General features: G+C 51.5%; 1 protein-coding gene across 3 annotated transcripts in view; it reads right to left on the minus strand.

Annotated features, from left to right (window-relative positions):
- Tbc1d22a (TBC1 domain family member 22A) overlaps window positions 1-20,718 on the minus strand; it is a 290,213-nt gene that overhangs the window by 182,376 nt on the left and 87,119 nt on the right. For all 3 annotated transcript variants that reach the window (XM_048802987.1, XM_048802986.1, XM_048802988.1), the window contains 2 exons: window positions 19,282-19,344; window positions 4,286-4,400 (listed from right to left, as the gene is read on the minus strand). In XM_048802987.1, the coding sequence (XP_048658944.1) occupies window positions 4,286-4,400; window positions 19,282-19,344 (178 nt within the window). The remainder of the gene's footprint in view (window positions 1-4,285; window positions 4,401-19,281; window positions 19,345-20,718) is intronic.

Here is a 20,718-nt window from a genome sequence, read left to right on the forward strand (position 1 = left end):
ATGGGGTGGGGTGGGGTGGGGTGGGGTGGGAGGGGCACAGGAGGGAGGAGGAGAAGCTGACCTGCCTCCCCTTCCCGCACCTGCCTGAGGGTGGTGCCACAACACCCCAATGCCAGGCTCTGGGAAGCACACTGGGCGTCACCTGCAATCCAGCCTCTGCTCCAGTGTGCCTGCACACCCTCCAGGCCTCCTCCAGAGGCCTCCCTGCAGTCTGCTCCTCCAGCTCTGGGCCTGCTACCCTGGTCCAAGATCCCTTCTTATGAAGATGGCACAGTTCCTGCCTCATCTCTCCCAGTGTCCTGCTTCATCCAAAGCAGTGGTCATCGCAGTGCCCCCCTCACGTCCACAGACAAAGCATGAAGCCCCACCTCAAGCCTTTTCCGGCAGCAGGAGGTGCCAGCTGCCAGGGCCTCCCACGCACTGACCAGCCTGTGGCTCCAGAAGCTTCTGCGAGAACAAGCATCCATGCCAGGTTCTGTCTGATCTGGAATGTGTGTTTAAGCATCTACAAACTTATCGCGTATGTGCCTGGAGTTTCCTACTCACTCCCTAAGGCGTCAACCCCTGAAACTCAAGAATTCCTGCACCCTCCTGGCATATGGAACTGTTCCACGATGAATTCCTCCAAGTAAGTAATGCCCCCATCATGACACTGTACTCAGGGACTTTCTCCCCAGGCTCAGCCTGGCCTCAGTGACTGGGTTTACCACTCTGCCATCTCCACGTGCCTCCCATACTCCTACCCCTGCCTCTGAGGTCACCAGCAGTCTCCTGACCTCCTTCCCAATTGCAAGCTCCTCTAAAACCCACCTAGACTGGTGAGTGCCACTGCACAAAGTTTAGTTACTGACCTGCTCCACAGTTGCTCAGAATCTGTGGCCAGCACCAATGAGGAGCACGTGTGTACAGGTGTGTCTGTGTGGCTGGGTGTGGATGTGCATGCACGCTTGTGTATTAACTTTCATTTGCAGACCAAATCTCATTCATGTGCAGGACCAAATCTCCCGTCCCCAGTGGTGGAGGCCCACAAGGAGCCCAGGGTTACTTGGCTCACGCTCCTGAGTCAGGCCTACTACGCTCCCGAGCGCAGGTCCTGACATACCTCTAGACCATTCCCACACGGCTCCAGCTCCATCTCTGGTTCCAAAATGTCCTATGCCTTCCCTCATTTCCCATGCTGCCTTCGCTGAACACTGCCCCGGCGCTGTCCTGATTTCTGCTCTGACTCTGGTCATCCTGGCCAGCCTCCAGCCAAAGATGATGAGCACCCCCTCCCTGTGGGGAAGCAGTTAATCTAGTTTGAGAAGTCATGGTCCTCCTCGAATGACTGTCCACTGCCTCGGTCCCTTCTCAAGTCAGAGAGCATGGCATTGAGGGGCCTTCCAGGGCTAGCACGTGGAGTCAGGGCCACTCACAGAGGGACAGGCAGAGCTGCTTCCCACCCGGCACATCACACCCAGGGCACTGCGCTCCAGGCACCACCCTCCCACGGGGACCAGCAGCACTGCACAGCAGGCCAGGGGCTGCAGGGTCGTTGGTGCCTGGGCCACAGCCAGCATGTACCTCACGAGAAGCCAACTCCTGCTCAGGTTTCACATGTGTCTGAGGTCCGTCACCCGAAGACCCCGGCAGAATTCCACACCCAGAGGCCAACAACCACACCAGCTCCCCTCTATTTCGGAGGCCACATACACTAGGCACAGTCCAACAACCTTGCTCCAAGCGTCAGAGCACCTGAGTAAGAGTATGGGTGCTAATGCTGAGGCACGCGGGCAGCAGCACCTTGGCAAACTTCCCTAGGTTTCTCTCTGTAGGAAAGGTCCCATCCAAAGCCTCTGAAGACAGCAGCCCAGTCAGCCTTCAGGAGCACTGATCACAGCTCCCAGACACCCTCATCTCCATGCCACAGCCAGTGCAAATGTGTGAAGACCCGGACCTGAGCCCACATTTCCCAGCCTGCATCCACCCCTGAAGACTCCTCTCTGTTCTCAACATGGTTCACCAGCCCCGGGCACAGCTGCCCCCAGCCTCCAGCCCACTCATCAGGGCCCCTGAGGGTACCTCTGGCTCCAGGCCAGCTCTCTGCTGTCCCCACCACCCTGGTTCCCTCTCACTCCAGAAAGCTTCCTCCGACTGCCTAGGCTAGGACAGCTTCTCATAGCACCCTATGATTCCTCTTGATAACATGGAGGCTAACTGTTTGATCAAACTTTCCAATCATGCAGGTAAAACCTGGGTTTCCTGCTGCAACTGCAGGCTCCACAGGGACAGGAGCCACACGGCACTTGTAGAGTCGGACAGAAAGTCACCCACACGCAAGGCCCAGTGGGAGAGCCCGCTCCACACAGTGCTCCAGGAAGGTCTGCAGAGCAGCAGAATCACACCCCAGAGGGAAGCAAAGTGGGACGCCAAGCAATTTAACAAGAGTCAGCTGAACAGCATGACAAATGATGGACCCAGACTACAAAAATGAACATTTCTAAGCCCAGGAAGCAAGTTCTTAGAGGACTACAAATCCACCCATCACATTTGAAATCCAGGACCAAAAATTTAAAATGTTCACTTAACGGAAGAGTCAACCGCCAGAAATATAAATGGTATGGTCTACGCATATTTTCCAAAGCCAGAGAGCATATCCATTCAACACATGGTGTCCTTGTGTGTGTGACAGCATGCACAGGTGGTGTGAGCACATTCGTTTGAGTGTGCACGTGTGGTGTGTGCACTACCATGTGTATGTATGAGAATGGGCACGTGTGGTGCATGCACATTTACATATGTGTGAGTATGAGAGCATGCACGTGTGATGTGTGCACATTTCTGCGTGTGAGTATGAGAGTATGCACATGTGGTATGTGCACATTTCCATGTGTGAGTATGTATGTGTAGTATGTGCACATTTCCATGTGTGTGGCCGGGACTGCAGGAAGGCAGGAAGAGTACGAGTCCATGTGAAGAGTCCACTTGTAGAGCAAAATTCCACTTCCTCCAGTTATTCCTTCTGGACAATTAACACCATGGTCATGTCCTTCGTCCCGTCTCACTAATAATCAGGCAAGGCATTAAGAACCACTTGGGTTGGTGGTAAAGTAGTTAAGACAAACTTATTTACCACGTTAATTAAATGGTCTATTTAACATGGAATATCAATTCTCTAATCACATCTCAGTTGAACTTCTCCTTTCAATTAACAACTCTGAGGGCCACTGACAGAGGTCCTGCTGTTCCAGGATCATTACGAACATTTTCATTATCTGTCAAATGAGGGAGTGGAGGCAGAGTGTGAGCACTCTCAGGAGCAGCCTCTCCCCACTTAAGAGATGATTAGGGGGTGAGGAGCGGCGCTCATTAGTTGCTTAGCAATGAAGAGACCGCCTGTGAAATCACGAGCGGAAGCCAAGTGCAAGGGGCTGTGACACACGGCTCTGTGGGCCTGTCCCCCTCTTGGAGAAGAACCTGCTCAGGGAAACCCAGTCTCTCAGATCTCCACGAGGGGGTCTGGAGCAGAACGAAGCCATCCTGGCCAAAGCCTCTGCCTCCAAAACCCCGCCAAGACATGCCAAGAGGGATCAGGGAGGACACACGGAAGCCAGTTTAAATTAAAATGCTCCAACTGAGGGGCACAGCCCCTCCTGTGTATTTAGGTTTTAGTCATAAATGAATCCAAAAGAACATACCCAGAACTTACCAAATTTTCTAAAAAAACTTTAAACATGTTCAAAACAGGTAAAGAGATATTACAGTTTGCTATTCTCTCAAGAGAAGTACTCAAGAGAAAAGGCACAGGCCAAACTAAATATCTGTGAAACATTATTTTGCATGTAATTAATATTCCAATAAAAGGAAATGCTACTAGTATATCAGAGACAGAAAACTGATGAACTGCTGCAGAATGCAACTGAAGATCTGGTCTTCAGCTCGTAAGCAGATCTTCAACTAATACCTTGGCCTTATCCATTTAAATCCAAACCACTAAGCCGGAGTTCCGATGGCCACTGAAAGTAAACCCACTGGCAAACACATTCGTCTCTCTTCCACTACTGCAGACGCAGGGCAGCAACCATCGTGGCTGCCCCTGGATGTCTCGGTAGCTGAGCATGCGGGTGTGAGGCACTTCTGAGAGCTGGAATCCACGGCAGAGCTGCCATTCTCCACTGCTGCCCAGCACTGGAAACACTAAACTTGGTGCCAATTTTCAATATTGGTATAATTGTGCACAGTTACATGTCAAGTCTTATAAAGTTCATATTTCATATTCGTGACAGAAACCATCAAGTGACCTTACCTACGTATTCGCAAATGAAGACCACAAAGAAAGGAGTGACAAGGTCGTTTATCCCCTGGACATATCCACTGGCAGGGTGACGGATTGCCCATATAAACAAGATCCTTTCAAAAATCTGAAAGAAAATGGAGCAGGTGGTGAAGCAAAAGTAAACACAGGGAGCTTACACTGATCCACTCTTACATACAACACATAGTATGGATGTCTTTCCCACTGGCCATTAAAATGCAAATATAAACAAATAGCAATCCCAGTTTAAGTCTATCTTCTTACTGACTCCCCAACGTTGTGAAGTATTTCCCAAGCCCTGAGCTCACCCTGAGGCCCTTGTTGGCTCTCACAAGAGGCCCCGCTGCACTCCCATGCGCCAGGACTGCACAGGGGCGCCCAAGGTCTCCGTTGGGCAGTACCGCAGTGCTTCAGCAGTGGACAGGTGAACAGTGGCTGGGTAAGTGGATAAATAAACAAACACTGTACTGGGGCACTTGACACATGGTGAGGGACTCGGCCCAGCCTGTTCAGTCTGCCTATGTGTTTGTATTTGTGTGTGTGTGTATGTGTGTGTGTGTGTGTGTGTGCATGCACGCATATACAACCATGGCTTAAAGACCTTTACCTGTTCCACATCTCTGTCCACCGCCCCCCACCCCGAGCCCTGGGGCCAAAGCACAGCACCTGGGCCTCAGTCCAACCCTGGTGCAGGTGAACCCTGGCTCCCCAGTCACACATCCTGGCCACGCTGGGCTGCCACTCTGGGCTCAGGTCCCACTGCCCAGAGGCCTTTGAGACTCACTTCAAGCCCTATTTCCTGTGGCCATCTGCTGCTTCCCCAGCCTCCTTCTGGAAGAGGCAATCACTTCCTGCACTAGGACACTAGCAATTGGTGAGGCCAGGCTGTTGCCTGGTCCACTCTCACATGTCCAGCCTCGTATGAGGGGCACAGTGAAGCCTCCGTGAGCTTCCAACCGATGAACGAGCAACAGCACTGCTGAGCACACCAAACCCTAAGAACCAACCACATCTGTCCTGGAGTCGGTCCCCTCCACACTGCGCGCACCCTACACTTCACTGGGCTTGGGGTCCAGATCCCCCAAGTCACCACTGACCCTGCAGGAGATTTAGGGAGAAGAACCTGGAACCCACACAGGTGAGGTCTCCACCCAGGGTGAGCCACCTACTATTGGCGAAACCAGCCTCAGAACCCAGCCTCCTCTTCACACACTCTGGTCCATCAGCCACTGGCCACTGTGGCCACTCAATAGCTAACAAGGAAACCTCCACCTGTGACGCAGCACACCTAACAAATGTTTGCTGAGTGATGCATCCGTGCACCAAGAGCTGAGGTGCTTTCCATTTTAAGTCAACCGCTCTGGCGAGAAGTGAATATTTAAAAACCTTCAAGACCAACATCACTTAATAACACTGCACCCTTTAAGGATTCCTCACATGTGAAAACTTGGCAGCTGCTGCAGAGGCTCCAGGGTGACCAAGATGGACGAGGACCCAGACAAGTCATTGCCAGCCGCAGCACCTCAGATGACCCGAGAGAGAGACAGGGGCCCCTGGACCACAGTACATCAGCCATGGTTTGCAAATGCATCGGACATGCCATGCCCAGCCACCAGGCCACCAAGCAAGCCACATGATAACATGCAGCTCCATCAGACAGGGGTGGCAGGATACAGGACATGTTCTTGTACCCACAGGCACACATGGGCCTCACTGGGCCCTGGACCCCTCCCCAGCAAGCCTCCCAGGGCCCAAGTCCAGAGAAGGGCAGAAGCAGGGACTACTCAGCGACAAACAGTCACAGTTACAAGGAGAGAAAGGCAAGAGCTGGTGGCTCCAAGGAGGCACCCCTCAGAGAGAAGAGGAGATGGGCTACGACACCAAGTTCTCCTCCCAAAGAAGCCCCAAAGGGAGACAGAGCCCAGGAGGCCTCCCTCCCACAATGAGGTGCTGCCCACAGACACCAGCTGTGCAGGAAGCTCACCTGCACCAGCCCTTTGGTCCAGGACAGTGGGCCACCCTCCCTGAAAGTGTCCTGCAAGTCATCAATGCCTCCGCGTGCCCTCTGCATGTGAGTGTTTAAGCCACAGCTGCCAGGCAGTCTCCAGGAGGGGCTCAGCTGTGCTCAGAGCCTGGAGGCAGACAGGAGAGGATTCCACGGGGACACCTTGCACCCTCTGGGACGGGACAGGGTGACGGCTTGTCTTGAGAGGAGACGGATGCTTCTGGTGGGTAGTCTACATGGAGACACAGTCAGGAAGCAGCGCAGGCTGCTCTGAGGCACTGAGGTGAGGGGTGGAGCAGGAGGGCACAGAGGGAAAGCAAGCCAGATGGCATTGCTAGGGACAGCCTTGAGCACCACTGTGAAGAGCAGGGGGCTTCCCACCTGCCAGAGTGTTGCCAAGGACAATGACAATGGTGTCCAGCTACGACAGCTGACTCTAACTGCATGCTCCCATGTCCTGAACACCTGCACCAACTCACCTCATCCTCTCACACTGAGGAGGGGCTGCCATCATGCCACAGTCACATGGCACCATGAGCAGACTCCAGGAGTGGAGACCCCCCCCATCTGGGGCCACACCCTGCTGCGTCCCCCATTCATGGCCTGGACCAGTTCTGCGACTTGTATCCAACCAACTAAGACAGAAAGGCAATAGAACAACACAATATCGTCATGTGAGCTTTCCACCTACCCTGCCAAGAGGTACCCTCCCTTACTGGCATACTGTCCTCAGCCACCCAGAAGGGCCCACGTGGCAAGGAGCTAAGGACAGCCAACAGCCAGCCCGAAACCCAGGAGGCTGCTGCCTCAGGGAACCCAATCTGCCAATGACCACCAGGGTCTGGCAACAGATCCTTCCCCAGTGGAGCTTCCATGAGGCTGTGACCCTCGCCAACCTCACTACACAGACCTTGAGGCAGAGGACTCGGCAGAGCCAGGCCCACCCCTAGCTACCGCTGACCACAGAAACTGAGTAAACCAGTTTGAGTAAATAGGTGTTGCTTGAAGTCACTGGGTGTGGAAATGCTGTTGTGCAGCACTGAATATCTAACACAGAAGGGGAAATAAGACACAGAGAAAGCAGGCAAAGTCACAGATCTGGAGCAGCAAAGGCCAACTGCAGCCCAGTGGCTGGACTACACAAGGGCCTGAAAGGACTCATGCACTCCTGCCCTGCAGCAGGACAAAGAGCATTTCCCAAGATGAGACATAGAGCAGAGCAAGAAAGAGGCAGAAGGATTAGGATCTCTCAGGGAGCCAAAATCTACACCTGATTTGTATCTGCCACAGCCCAGGAGGGAGCAGTCACCCAGCAGGGACTGGGGTGTGTGTACAGAGCACAGGACCCTAAGGCAGACTATGTGCTATGACCCCCAGGCCACCTACCACACAGGAGAGGGCTGATAAGGTCAGGGGCGGAGACCTGAGCGAGCCTGAGCTTCAGACTCAGTTCTCAAGCACCAGCCCCCATCAGCCCCACTCGAGCACATGACCCCAGGCAAGCTGGTCCTACCTGCACAGCACCTGGGGAGAAGACATGGCACTGCATGAGTGGCACTGGGGCTGGGCCAGCTCAGCAAGTGGAGCACACCAGCAGTCACCGGGCAATGATGCTCTCTTCCTCCCGGGGCCCATGAAGGGCTCTGCTCTGGAAGCACAGCGCCCAACGAGCCAGCACTGCACCCAGGAAGAGTGTGTCTGCGTTCTTTGGGGAAGAATTTAGAAATCATATTTCTTACTAACTAAGGAAAGCTATCAGTCAGTTCAAATCATTTGGATCTAACTCTACTTGATCGCTCATGACAACCTGAAAGGCACATTTTTAAGACTTTAATCCCCGTACCATGAAAATGGAGACAAGCAGCTCAAGTCTAAGACAGAGTGGCGTGTAAGGGGGCAGGCCACCAGACACAGAGGACGAGGGCCTTCCAGGAGGGTGACACTGGTGTAAACGCTGGTCCTACCACTAAAGAGGCATGGGTTCTGGCCACACTGAGCCCTCACAGAGCCATGAGAGACCTGTGGCCCCTCGTGCTATCACCATTGGAGCAACCTCCAAAGGATACCAACTCCAAATCCTCTGTCCACATCCACTCCCCAGCCTGGCTCCGGTCATCGTACACCTGGTCCAGTCTCACCATGCCCCCTGAGCATCTGACCTAGAACACATCAGGCACCATGTGCCCCCTGAGGCTTCTCAAGCCCCTGAAGACAAAACACAAACCCCCGACTGTGACTCCAGGCACCTGGGCTGCTGCTTCCTGGCTCTGACTTCATCGCCACCACAGGGTTCCCTCCCAGACACCTCTGTCCCAATCTCTGTGTTTGCTGGTCTTACTGCCAGGAGCCCTCTTCTCCTGAACTTCCTAGGCCCCCAGGACTTCCAGCAAGAGATCCCAGTTCAAAGCCTTAGAGAAAACCGCAGGTACCACCCTACCCAAAAGAGCAGCCCCTCTCCTATGCCCGCCCAGCACCACTTACAGCCTCACTGTGTCGAGGATCCTTGGGGAGGCATCTCCTCCCTGGCTGGCTGCTGTGTCCCCAGCCCCACTTGGTGGGTACAGGGGCTCTTGAGATCTCCACTGGCTGAATGCAGGTGCAGATGGCCCCCGCTCTCCTCACCACCCTGCATCTGAGCTCATGTTCCTGTGCTCTGGACAGGACACAGAATGCTCACCGGGATTCCCATTAGTTCTCCCAGTCTGCTTTCTCCTTTGAATATGCCCCAGACCTGGCTCCCTACCTCCAGCTAGTGGGAAAGGTGTGTGTGTGTGTGTGTGTGTGTGTGTGTGTGTGTGTGAGAGAGAGAGAGAGAGAAAGAGAGAGAGAGAGAGAGAGAGAGAGTGAGTGTGTGTGTGTGTGCGCGCGCGCGTGCATGCGCATGTATGTGTAGTCTGGCTCGTGGGAGAACAAGGCCTGTGAAGACTTCATGGTTTTTCTCATCTCACCCCCACCATGCAAAGCAAGAAGACGTGCCTGGGTGTCGTCCTGCAGCCACCTCACCATGTGACTTTCATGGAGACAAATTCTCCCTAATCTTTAGCACTAAACAGCACCGTGAGAAAGAGGTCCTACCCCCAACAGAGGGACACGTGCTTTGCCTCACATAGAATTTTTTTGTTTTTATTTTTAATGTATGGACCTTTATTTTATTCGTTTATTTATATGTGGTGCTGAGCATCAAACCCAGTGCCTCCCACATGCTAGGCCAGCGCTCTGCCACTGAGCCCCAGCCTCAGCCCCTCGCATAGAGCTATTTTTTAAGGAACGCAGTGAGTCATTTCTAAGCTTTTGCTTTCAGGCCAGTTTTAAAAAATTGTAAATGACAGATTTCATATCACTTCTTTCCAATGAGCATCTTTAAAGTATACCAAGGTGTCACTTGAAAGGGGCACAAATTAAGCCCATCAGTCTCCAGAGGGCACGTCCACTCATGCGCAGGGCCTTTGCATGCATCCTGAGCAGGCGCTCCCCCTTCACATCCTGCACAAGCACCCACGGCACAATAGGACTGCATCCAGCACCATCACTGCCACTGAAGCGGTGCCACCTGAAACACTTCCAGGAAGAAGGCTGAAAAGCAAAGAGCCCTCGCTCCTCCACTGAGGCCCCTCAACATGCTTCTCCAGCAGGAGGAGTCTGGCTCTTCCTCTTGCTGCACAGGAAGGCTCCAGGAGACACAGGCAGCTTCAGCTGATGGCAAAGACCTCAGGATTTCCCCAGGCCCCCAAGACCAGATCCCAAAAAGGGATGTTCAAAGCCAGCACATGCACATGGCACAGGCTCTACTCCCCTTGGCTGGTTCAGGGCACACAGGCCTGCTGGATGGCTCAATGGTCAGGAAAGTGCCTGGTCCAGAGCTTTCCCAATAGCTGGCCCTCCAAGCTGAAAACCCACCCTGCTCCTGCCTGCAGCTTCTGTACCAAGACAAGTCCCTCCACTAGACGGGGCCTGGCCACAGTGCCTCCCCTGGCAGTCACCCGGGGGGCACCCACCAGATTGAGCCTTGCACAACCTGTGGGGCATGTTCACAACAGTGGTTAAGATACCAGAATACCAGGGAGACAAAGACCACTCTTCTTTTTTATAGGCCATGGACAAACAGCCCCTCAGGCACCAGGCAAGGAAAGACAAGGATTCACATAACTGTGGAAGCAGGCATCAGCAACTTGGTATGCCCTTCCAAGTTCAAGTGTCGCCCCCAAGCCTCCCCTAGATGTCTTAATGGAGTAGGCAGGGGAACTTTATATGATCTCCCTGGTTTTGTGCACATTTCTCTGCAAGACACTTCAGCTGTGCACTGTTGAAAAAAAGAGACCACATTTGGGTCTTGGTGTCACCCATATGCCTACCTGGTATTCACTAGCATTCTTCAAGAGGTCACATCCCCACAATTTCATATGTCAAAAGTGCAGGTAATTTACCAGAAGCCTATGCAGGCAAGGAGAAACACTGCTCTCCCCTGCATGGGGCTATCAGTGGAAGCAGGGTCAGTTTAGAAAGAGCACAGAGGGAGGGAGATCTGTCACAACACATTAGTCCACAGTTAAGTGAAGGAGCCATTGGGGAAGCAGTGCCTGACCTACCGAGGAACCATAAGGAAGGATGCCCTAAGTCCGGGGATGTGTTTAACAGACTGGTCTGGAGCAGCTCTGACAATGAACACTCGCTGGGCAGTATCAGCTATTAAAGTTCTATTCACATTCTTGATATTCAAGTCTTTGCTGGAGCGGGAATTCATTAAAAGTAGTACAAACCTTAAACTCTTCCTAAAGTATCTCTTCTGTAAATCAATCTACACTCAACAGCAGTAATCAAAATAGTTGCTGCTGCTGCTGCTTGATACCGGCAGGACCAAGGAAGTGAGGAGGCAGTCCCAGCTCTCCTGCTTGCTGATTCAAAAAGCAAAAGGTTCCTCCTAAACACTGCAACAGATTTTCCCTGGGAAGCTGGGAGGGGCTCGAGAGGTGCCCAGATCAGGGCACTTTCTGCCCGCATTTTGTACTTTTACCAAACACCCTCTACAGGCCTCCACAGCTGAACTGAACTCTAGCCATTCAGTGCCCACAAGGGAGCTAAGACATGCTGCATACTAAAAGTGAAATAAACTGAAATCAAAAATGCCACTGTGCTCACAATTACTCACTAAAAAAAAAAAAAAAAAAACTGATTTCAGAAATTTGAAAACATGCTAATTCTACCATATGAATCAGTAATACCACTTCACAGCATATAAAGTACCATGGAGATAATTCTTTGCGAGAAGTAACAAAATACAGTTACACTGAGAAGACCTGGGGGACATATACTTCTTAAACTCCAAATGCACTGCAGTCTCAGAAAGAAGACGTTATTTATAACTCGAGATTTTGCAACATGATCCATGAATTACAACATTTAATGAAAGAAAACAAAGCAAAAATCTGAAACGAATCTAGAATGTGGATTCAAAAATCAACCACCTTTCAGATTAAACACACAGAAAGCCCAAGACCTCTACCCACCACATGTTCACACCACTGAGCAGAGAACTCTTCAAACAGGCAATAACCCTGCACTGGGGTGGGGATGATCCACACCCACCTCATTCAAATATGCCCATCTGCATCCATACCCGGTGCTCACAGCAGGCTTCCTGGTAGGTAGTGAAACACAGAGGTTCCATTATGTTCAAAATTAAGCACTGAAAGGAAACTGTACTTTCAAAGAAAACATTAGGGTGTCACCATCCTGAGAACAAATATTCAGCACATCTGATTACATGCCAGAGAATAACCAAACAATCGATAAGTGGTCAGAAAAAGCATGTTTCAAATTAAAGAGAAATCTGACTTCCCGTTCTGGCAGTTATAGCTCATTAGACATTTTCAAACTTGATCTCATAATGCAAAGAACAATATATCCTTCATGACCGATTTCCATTTACTTCAGGTATGCACGCTTGGTTCAATACTAGGAAATCCATTAATAAAACTCATCACAGAACAGATTAAAGAAGCAAAAGCATATAGTTTCAGAAGATGGGAGGAAAGGGGATCTAGCAGACCTCTCCAGCACCTTCCCCGGCACCTCAAGGGCAGGAAGTTCAAGGCTGCCTCTCGGCACACCAGACACCTGCTTTCCCCACAAGCTCAACACCGCAGTGGGTGTCTTAGCCAGCAAATGCAAACAAGAAAGACACACAGAACAGAGAGGAAAAAAACAATACTGCCATTATTCACCAATGCCAATGACTGATTCCTTAGAAATCTCAAATCTACACAAATTGTGAGACTGACAAAAGAGGTTTGCAAGTTTCCCAAATACATGATTAACTACAAACAACAACTGCATTTATATATATGGCCAACAAAAAAGACAAATTGAAATTTTAAAGGATACTTTCTTAAAAATATATCTATGAGTTGTACGAGTTGTACAATACATTTAAGATGGAACATTTGTTTAAAAATAAAAGAGAACTAAATAATTCAAAACAAAACATTACTCTCTGTAAACGGATCAATAGATCCACCTTAATTTCTGAGATTTCTGGAAACCTAACAAGCTGACGTTAACATATAAAAGCACAGAAGTGCAGAGAAACTAGAACCCAGGAGAGTGGCCCGTCCCACCCAACTCAAGGCACAGGTGAAGGTGGAACGGGAGTGGAGAGAGAGCCAGAACTGGTGTGAGTGCCCAAAAGGGGCCCCAGAGAGTGTGAGATCCTGGGGAGAACAGCAGTGCCCCGGGAGCTGTGGTGTCAAATACCATGCCAAGTTCATTCTGCACTAAAGGTCAAAGGCAGAATTAAAACCTTTAGAAGAAATGTAAGAAGTCCTCTTTGAAAGAATGCGCTACAACACAGAAAGGCCCAGAACCTCCCAGTGAGAGTGGAAAGCTGGCCCACTAACATGAAGCAGACGCGTCCCTAACCCACAGACACAGGCATAGCAGAGTGTGCTGAGTGTATACCAGCAGGACAGCAAACAGACACCACAGTGGCACTGGCAGAAGCTCTCACAGACAGGGGACAGCGAGAACTAAGAAGCCTCTAAAACCCTAACCACATAGGCAATCAGGCAATGAGACACCACAGGGTGTCTGACCATCCCAAGTGCAGACACAAGTGCGGGCAAGGCCACCGCGGGCACCACACAACACAGCACCTCTGACCCCGCAGCTCCGCTCCTGGAACAAGGTCTAGGGGCACCCTCCAGGTCAAGACGAGGCCACTCAGGGGTCTGGAGAAGCCCTAGAGCAGAAGGACGGGACCTCAAAGTCACCAGCACTCCACTTCCCAAGGTGGCGGCACAGGTTCGGAAAGGACACTGAGAATTTTTCTTTGAATCAGAGGGTGGGTACCACACAGGCTTCTGTGCTGATGTTGCTCACAGCGAGAGCAGAGAGAAACGGAAGGGAAGACTTGTCCATCAAACCCCAAAATATTTACAGAAGAGTTAATGAATCGCTTACAAGGCAAGTTCCAGTTCCTGGGCTCTCACAAACATACCATCAATTCTGAAGAAAAAACAAAGATAATCATGACACCAAACAGTGACCAGACATCACAAGAGGGACCCAGCCCCCGCTTACCAGCTGTGGGGCTCTCGATTGCACCTCACCCCAGCATAACTACAGGACTCCCACAGGAAAGGACAATGCCTGGGGGCCTATCGGGCACCGCAGGGGGCACCAGGGAAATGCTGGTAAGGAGAAGGGACCAACTCTGGCTCCTGGAGATGGCAGGCTACAGGGGAGAGACCCAAGCTCTCAGGGAAAGTCAGAGGCACAGCAGGTCATCCATACTCATAGACTGATCCATTGCTTAGTGCTCAGGTGGAGAACCCCGGACAAGGGTCCTACCCTCACAGAGCTCAAGGTCTGGCGGGAAAAGACTCAAAAATAAGCAACCGCCCTGCACAGTGAGGTGTTGGAATAGGGAACAGGATGCTGTCGGGTCAGCAGCCATGGCAGAACAGGTGGGATGACAAGGTCAGGAAGATCTGCCACGCAGGGATCGGAAGGCAGTTCGTGCAAACACAAAAAACACACATGGACTCAGACCCAGGTCCTTGGTCCATAGAACCAGCCCACTCCCCTCTCCAAGCACACAGGGACCAGGACCCATATAGTCTGCCCCACTCCACGGAAAAGAAATCAGCTTATTATAGGTTCCCAGCCTGAGGGAGTAGTCCAGGCTGAACAGGGCTGGGCTCCATCCACGTCCGCAACCTTGACAGTGCCCCTTCCTTCACAGTGGGGACAGTGCACGACACCAGTGCTTAAGTCTGCCTGTAAACAGACCTCATGCTTCATTATCCTCCACGTCTGCTCAAACACAATGAGACGGCACTGCCCAGTGACTTGATTGGAAAAAGCACTTTATCTCTGTGGTTTATAAAATGGCTCTAAGAAGCAGCTAGCCAGAGAGCAGATGATAGGTTCAACACAGAGGAAAAGTCACTGAGCAAATGATTAACTCATCAGCTGCAAAGGCCCAGCTGCCATGTTTGAATGTAGTTCTAACAAACTCCTTGTGCTGACCGCAACAGCTCAATGTCACACGTTGGAATCTTGGAATCGTGCTTCTCAATGTCAGACAGAGTTTGTTCAACACTAAACAGGGAACAAAAACCACGAGTTGGCCAGAAAGTAACCAATTTTACTTTCAAGTAACAATATTGGCTGAAAAGATTACTCACTAATTTATACAAAATCCTTGAGTCCCCCTCAAGGTGCTCCTGATGCTCTGCACTCAGGACACATGAGGGTGGGGACCTGCAGGCCCTGCACCCTGGAGCCACACACAGGAGGAGGAGACACCAGCTGAACAAGGCAGCGCACTGGCACCATGATGAGCACGTGCCATAGACAGAAGTGGGGCTGCAGTGGCTCCAGCTGGCAGGGCAGGCAGTGTCCCTGACAAGGCCACGCCTCAGGCAGAGACCAAAGGGCAGAGAAAGGGAACCGACTGGCACAAGACCCAGCAAGTCCGCTCCCAGGTAAGAGGCAGAGGTGAGAGGTGACAGGGACGTAGACTTCCTCACTGAGATTTGCACAAGAAGGGTTACGGCAGATTTATTTTGTAACGGACAAAAGTCGGAACAAACCCAAGTGCCACCAACTGGTGAATGGATGCACACACTGAAAGGGAAAGGAACTCTACTTGGCAATGAAAGGAAGCGAACTATGGACGCACCCCGTGGACTGAGAATGCCACCCTAGGTTAGCGAAGTCCTCAGCGTGTGTGAGTCCACTCACGTGAAATCCGTGCCTCAAGCCAGGCTCCGGTGGCACATGCCTGTCATCCGGGCAACTCAGGAGGCTAAGGCAGTAGAATCACACGTTCAAAGCCAGCCTCAGCAATTTAGCAAGGCCCTAGGCAACTCAGCAAGACCCTGTCTCTAAAAAATAAAAAAGTGCTGGGGATGTGGCTTGGTGGTTAAGTACCCCCGGAGTTCACTCCCCAGCACCAAAAAAAAAAAGTGAAATTCCATATGTCAGCAAAGCTCTGGAGACAGAAAGCAGATCAGCAGATGCCAGGGCAGTGGGTGGAGAGAGACTGAGAGCAGAGGAACAGGAAAAAACTGTCAGGGCAGTGCAATCACCCTTCGGTGTGAGCTGGGGGTGGTTACACTCCTGCTCACAGGGGGCAACAGAACTCACTGCGCACCAACTGGCAAGTTTCACTATGTGCAAATCAGACTTCATTAAAGCTGACAGGAGGAAAAAGAGGAGAGGGGAAGGGGAAAGGAGGGGAGACAGGAGAAAGGAGAAGTGGAAGAAAAGAAGAGGAGGAGAAAAAGAAGGCCAAGCAAACAACCAAATGGATGGGCAGGCTGGGAGGAATGCCCAGGCCAGAAATCCTCCTTGACCAGGTAGGGCCCAAGCTCAAGTGTGCCCATGACAACTAGAGCCAAACTTACATTTCCCTGGTTCCTGTACAGCTGAGGATCACTGTGTCACTACAAGAAGCCAGTAAGGATACTGAGCAGAAGCCCCAGGAGCAACGTATATGATTGCAAAGGGAGGCAGATGCCCTTCTCCACCCGTGTCTTACCGGACTTCCCTGCCAATAGAGTGAAATGTGATGAAGAGCACTAGGCAGCCAACTTGGATCCTGAGGTTAAAGCCAAGCAGAAAGAAACAACCAAATCGCTGGCGAAGGGCCAGTACCGGAGACAGTGATAAACCTCTGTCTTGTGAAGCCACTCTTGTTATGGATTTGCTATCATTTTGCAGACCCATCTAAACCTTACCGTTACCATGCCAGAAATCATGATTCGACTTTGCCTACTGCCAACACAAGACCAGCATTTCAATACTTTTCCTAAAGCCTCTTGCTCACCATCCTATCTCCCCACACAAGGCTGCGCTCAAGTCGCCTGGCCAGCACATCGGCCAGCACATCCACCCTGGGCCTGCCTCCCCACTAGAACCCACCTGCCCAGCTTACGTGGCCCTGCTCAGTCCTACAGCCTGGCTGAGCACAAACCTAGGGCACTTCCATACCCCCAGAGGAGGACACAGGAGCTGAGACCACTGCCAGGGGAGGCCTTCCAAACCTATAGGGTCGAGGCCCCAAGAGTCATGACAAGAAGCCCAACTGACACCAAGGGGCAGGGAGGCTGGATCAACACTCAGGACAAGAAGCCTGCAAGGGAGGCACCGAGGAAGAAAGAGATACTCACAGACAATCCACGCTGTCTACTTTCATTAAAACACTTAGGCAGCAAAGCGGTCACGATCCATTCTCAGACACCAGGAGCACGCGGGGGCAAAGGACGCAGTGCTCCTGGGGAAACCCCTCTGCTCTGCGTCCTGCACTCCTGCCCTGACAACCCTGGAATTTCCTCTGACAGGCACACCACGCCGATGGGCCACCAACATCAAAAGTGTATTTATTAGCAAAGTCGAGATGCAAAACAAAGTATTTAAAACAATGAAAAAATTCTAATTTTATTATAGAGATACCACTTAGTTTAGCAGCAAAAAATATATGATAATGTGGAATAAATCTAATAAAGCTGATGAGACTATTGAAAAAAATTTTAAACTGCATTGAAAGGCATTAAAATGGCCTAAAAGGAAACTAATATGCTCATAAAAAAGGGAAACTAAACCTCATAAAGATGCCAACTCTTCCAAACAAATCCAGAGAATCCATGCAATGCCAACCACAAATCAAAGAGACCTCAAACACAGGCACACCTTGGCAATCTGACTCCAAGGCTTGAGTGGAAGAGCAAAGAGCGAGCTGCCCCATCCCCGCCAAGGAGGAGGAAGAGGCATGTGCACCCCACCAATGCCAAGACTTCCCAAAGCCATGTCAGCTAACAGGGTGGGGCATGCAGACCTAAAGCCAGCTGAGTATAGGACAAAACAGAGGCCACAGAAGAAATCTATGTGAATGTGACAACGACATACAGCAGAAACCATCAACACAGAGAGACAAGCTGGAGTCCACATCTGGTGCTGGAATTGACTCGTCTCATGCACACAGCTGTCAACTACAGATCAATGAAACCCAGAGCTGTGAAAGGCAGAACTCCTAGATGGAAAAAAACGGGATGACATCTTTATGACGTATGTGCAGGAAAAGGCTTAGCAAAGCAGGTCAGTGACAGGTTCAACCCCAGGGAAAGTAAGAACTTCCCAGCATTATCTGCCCTCAAGAACAAAGTGAGACATGGCCAACACGGAGGAAGGTATCTGCAATAGAAACCTGCAATGAGGGGTCCAGACACACAAAGATCAACTGCCAGCAACAAATTAGGCCAACAACCCAGAAGAAAAATAGGCAAAAACAGAACAATCATTTCCCAGAATAAGAGAACACTTGGAAACATATGGGGAGATGCCTGGCACAATTAGTAACCAGAGAAGAGAAAACCAGGAGCATGATAAGATTATCCAATAGAGAAACACATACTGAGAGGCCTGGCCACATCAAGAGTCATCAAGGGAGCCGGGCACCTGGCACACACCTGTCATCCCAGCAGCTCAGGAAGCTGAGGCAGGAGGATAACAAGTTCAAAGCCGGCCTCAGCCACTTAATGAAACCCTGTCTCAAAATAAAATTTTTTTTTAAAAAATTGGCTGGGGATGTGCTCCATGGTTAAACACCCCTAGGATCAATCCCTGGTATCAAACAACAAACAAAAGGTCATCCAGGACCTAGAATTCCAGGAACTCCAACACTCTGCAGGTGACTCTGGTGGCAGAGGGCCCCCACCCCCACCCTGCCAGGAACCATGCTGACACTCTCTTCAAAGTGTAACTGACACACACCCAACCTCACAACTGTGTGCCTCTCAAACGCCTTAGAAAAATCCTTGCCTGTGCACATTTGCATGATGGACAGGAAGGTGCCAGCAATGCTGTTCTAAAAGCACACAATTATAAACAACCACTATGTCTATCAAAAGGAAAAAGGCAAAAGAAAGTGTGGGATGTTCAAACAGCAAACATTACCCAACTAGGTACCACAGGTGGGCTGCATCCTACAAACCACCAGAGAAGGGAGCAAGCTGCAGAGCCAGGGCTGCAAAAAGAACACCAAACTCCAAAGGACACCACACTCAGTGACACGCCGCTCTCCTAGGTTGCACCTGTGAAGGAGAATGGATGTCAAGGCCAGCAGAGGGATGAGCACGAAGAAGCAGCCCAACACCTGCAGTCAGAGGCAAGAGCGCAGACACAGTGGTCAACAGCAGCAAGCTCCAGCTCCTAGATTCAGGAGGGGTAAAGAGTTCATACCCATACAGGCATGCCTGTTACACACGTCCTTTTGTATGTGTCACTATTACACAAGAAAGACATCTTAGGAACAATTAGCCATCCCTATCAACAATTGTGCCCACCAGGCCAAATCCCCAGAAACTGGCTGCCCACACGTGCTGATGGGCTGAAGCCCCCCACATGTACCCACTGTCCTGCAAGCAGAGTGAGCATCAAGTCACAGACAGCACAGAGAAACACCCAGCCAGGCTCCTCTTACCTCCGTCACCTTGGGCTGCAGGATCAGTGCTTCTGGGCTCATCCGAGGGATGTCTATGTGGATCTGGAGGTGCAGGAGAAAGACAGGCTTACTTTGGAGGACCACAGACATCACCATCAACATTACATCATGATTAAAGGTGCCGTGCTCAGAGACTCAGCCACCTGGCCTCTTCATCTGCCCTCTGCAAGGGTGTTAGCTCGGCACTGCCGAGTCTTCCCTCTAAGGGTGCTATCCAGAGTTGCTGAGTCCTCCAGAGGGGAGGAAGTCAAAAGCTCATTCCACCTGACCAGGGCACATCCAGTCCAGATGATGGACTTGCCCGACTCCTGCCCAACTCACATCAGAAGCTGCGTGAGCAGGAACAGAGCAGGCCTCAGCTCTTAAGTAACATGATCCATAGCAATTAGTAAACATTGATTTTCAGTGTCTGACACAGAGTGATTCAAGTGTATCAATAGTGTGCGGACTTCAGCTGCGATAGTCCCTTTCTGGAACCTAGGCCACATTTTCCTCCTCTTCACAAGGTCCTTGGGGAATCTAGGACATTTTCAAGGGAAGCATTTGGAAGTCTCTGCCAGTGTCGGAGTCCTGCCTGGTCACCATCTGACCAAAGTCGCAGCAACATGCCTGACACTGAAGAGGAGGATGCTGCGGGTTCAAGAAGCCACCAGACAGGAACACTTAGCAGAGCTGGTGTCATCGACTGGCTCCAGCATCCCACATCAGCCTCCAGCCATCACTCCTGTCTCACCAGGGTAAAAGAGGGAAGGCGCGCACGTCCTACACAGAGCGATCCCACTGCTGAGCTGCACTCCAGCCTTCCTGCCCAGGCCCGCAGAGGGTGCCAGCATGCTGGAGCCTGGGCATCACTGACTGGCCTGTGCCCTGCATACACCATTCAGGCTCTAGGTTCTGCCTCTTCCGGTGGGCTGGCTCCACGCCCTTCAGGAGGTGACTGGTAAAGATCAACATCGAGCTGAGAGGCCATGAGTCAGTGACACACAGGAAGAGACGTGTAGACAGTAGCACCGGGAGGGGACAGTCCACACAGAGGAGCAGCTGGCCACACACAGGGCCCAGGTGTGGGCAGAGACAAGGGCCACTAGGCCTGCTGGCGGGGCAGCCCAAGGGCCATCCTCAGTGCATTGCTCCTGGCATGGCAGTCCTGTGGTCATCCCTGGAATGAGCTCCACAGGCTCCTACAGGACAGAAACCAGGTCTGGCCTGCCTCTGCGTGCCCAGGGCCAGCAAGGCCCACCTTCCTGTGGGCCACCAGCAGCAGTGCATACATCAGACCCCATACCCTGCCCATGCTAGAGGAGGGAACCCCACAAAGCAGGTGGATGGGCTGCGTGTGCCCTTCCATCCCCCGCCCACTCCCCACAAGCAAAGGCTGGGCAAGCGGTGGGGGCTGCAGAGCTGAGCAGGGAGGGA

The sequence above is a fragment of the Marmota marmota genome, unplaced genomic scaffold (genome assembly GCF_001458135.2).
Source record: "Marmota marmota marmota unplaced genomic scaffold, marMar, whole genome shotgun sequence".
In the NCBI taxonomy this organism is placed as follows: Eukaryota; Metazoa; Chordata; class Mammalia; order Rodentia; family Sciuridae; genus Marmota; species Marmota marmota.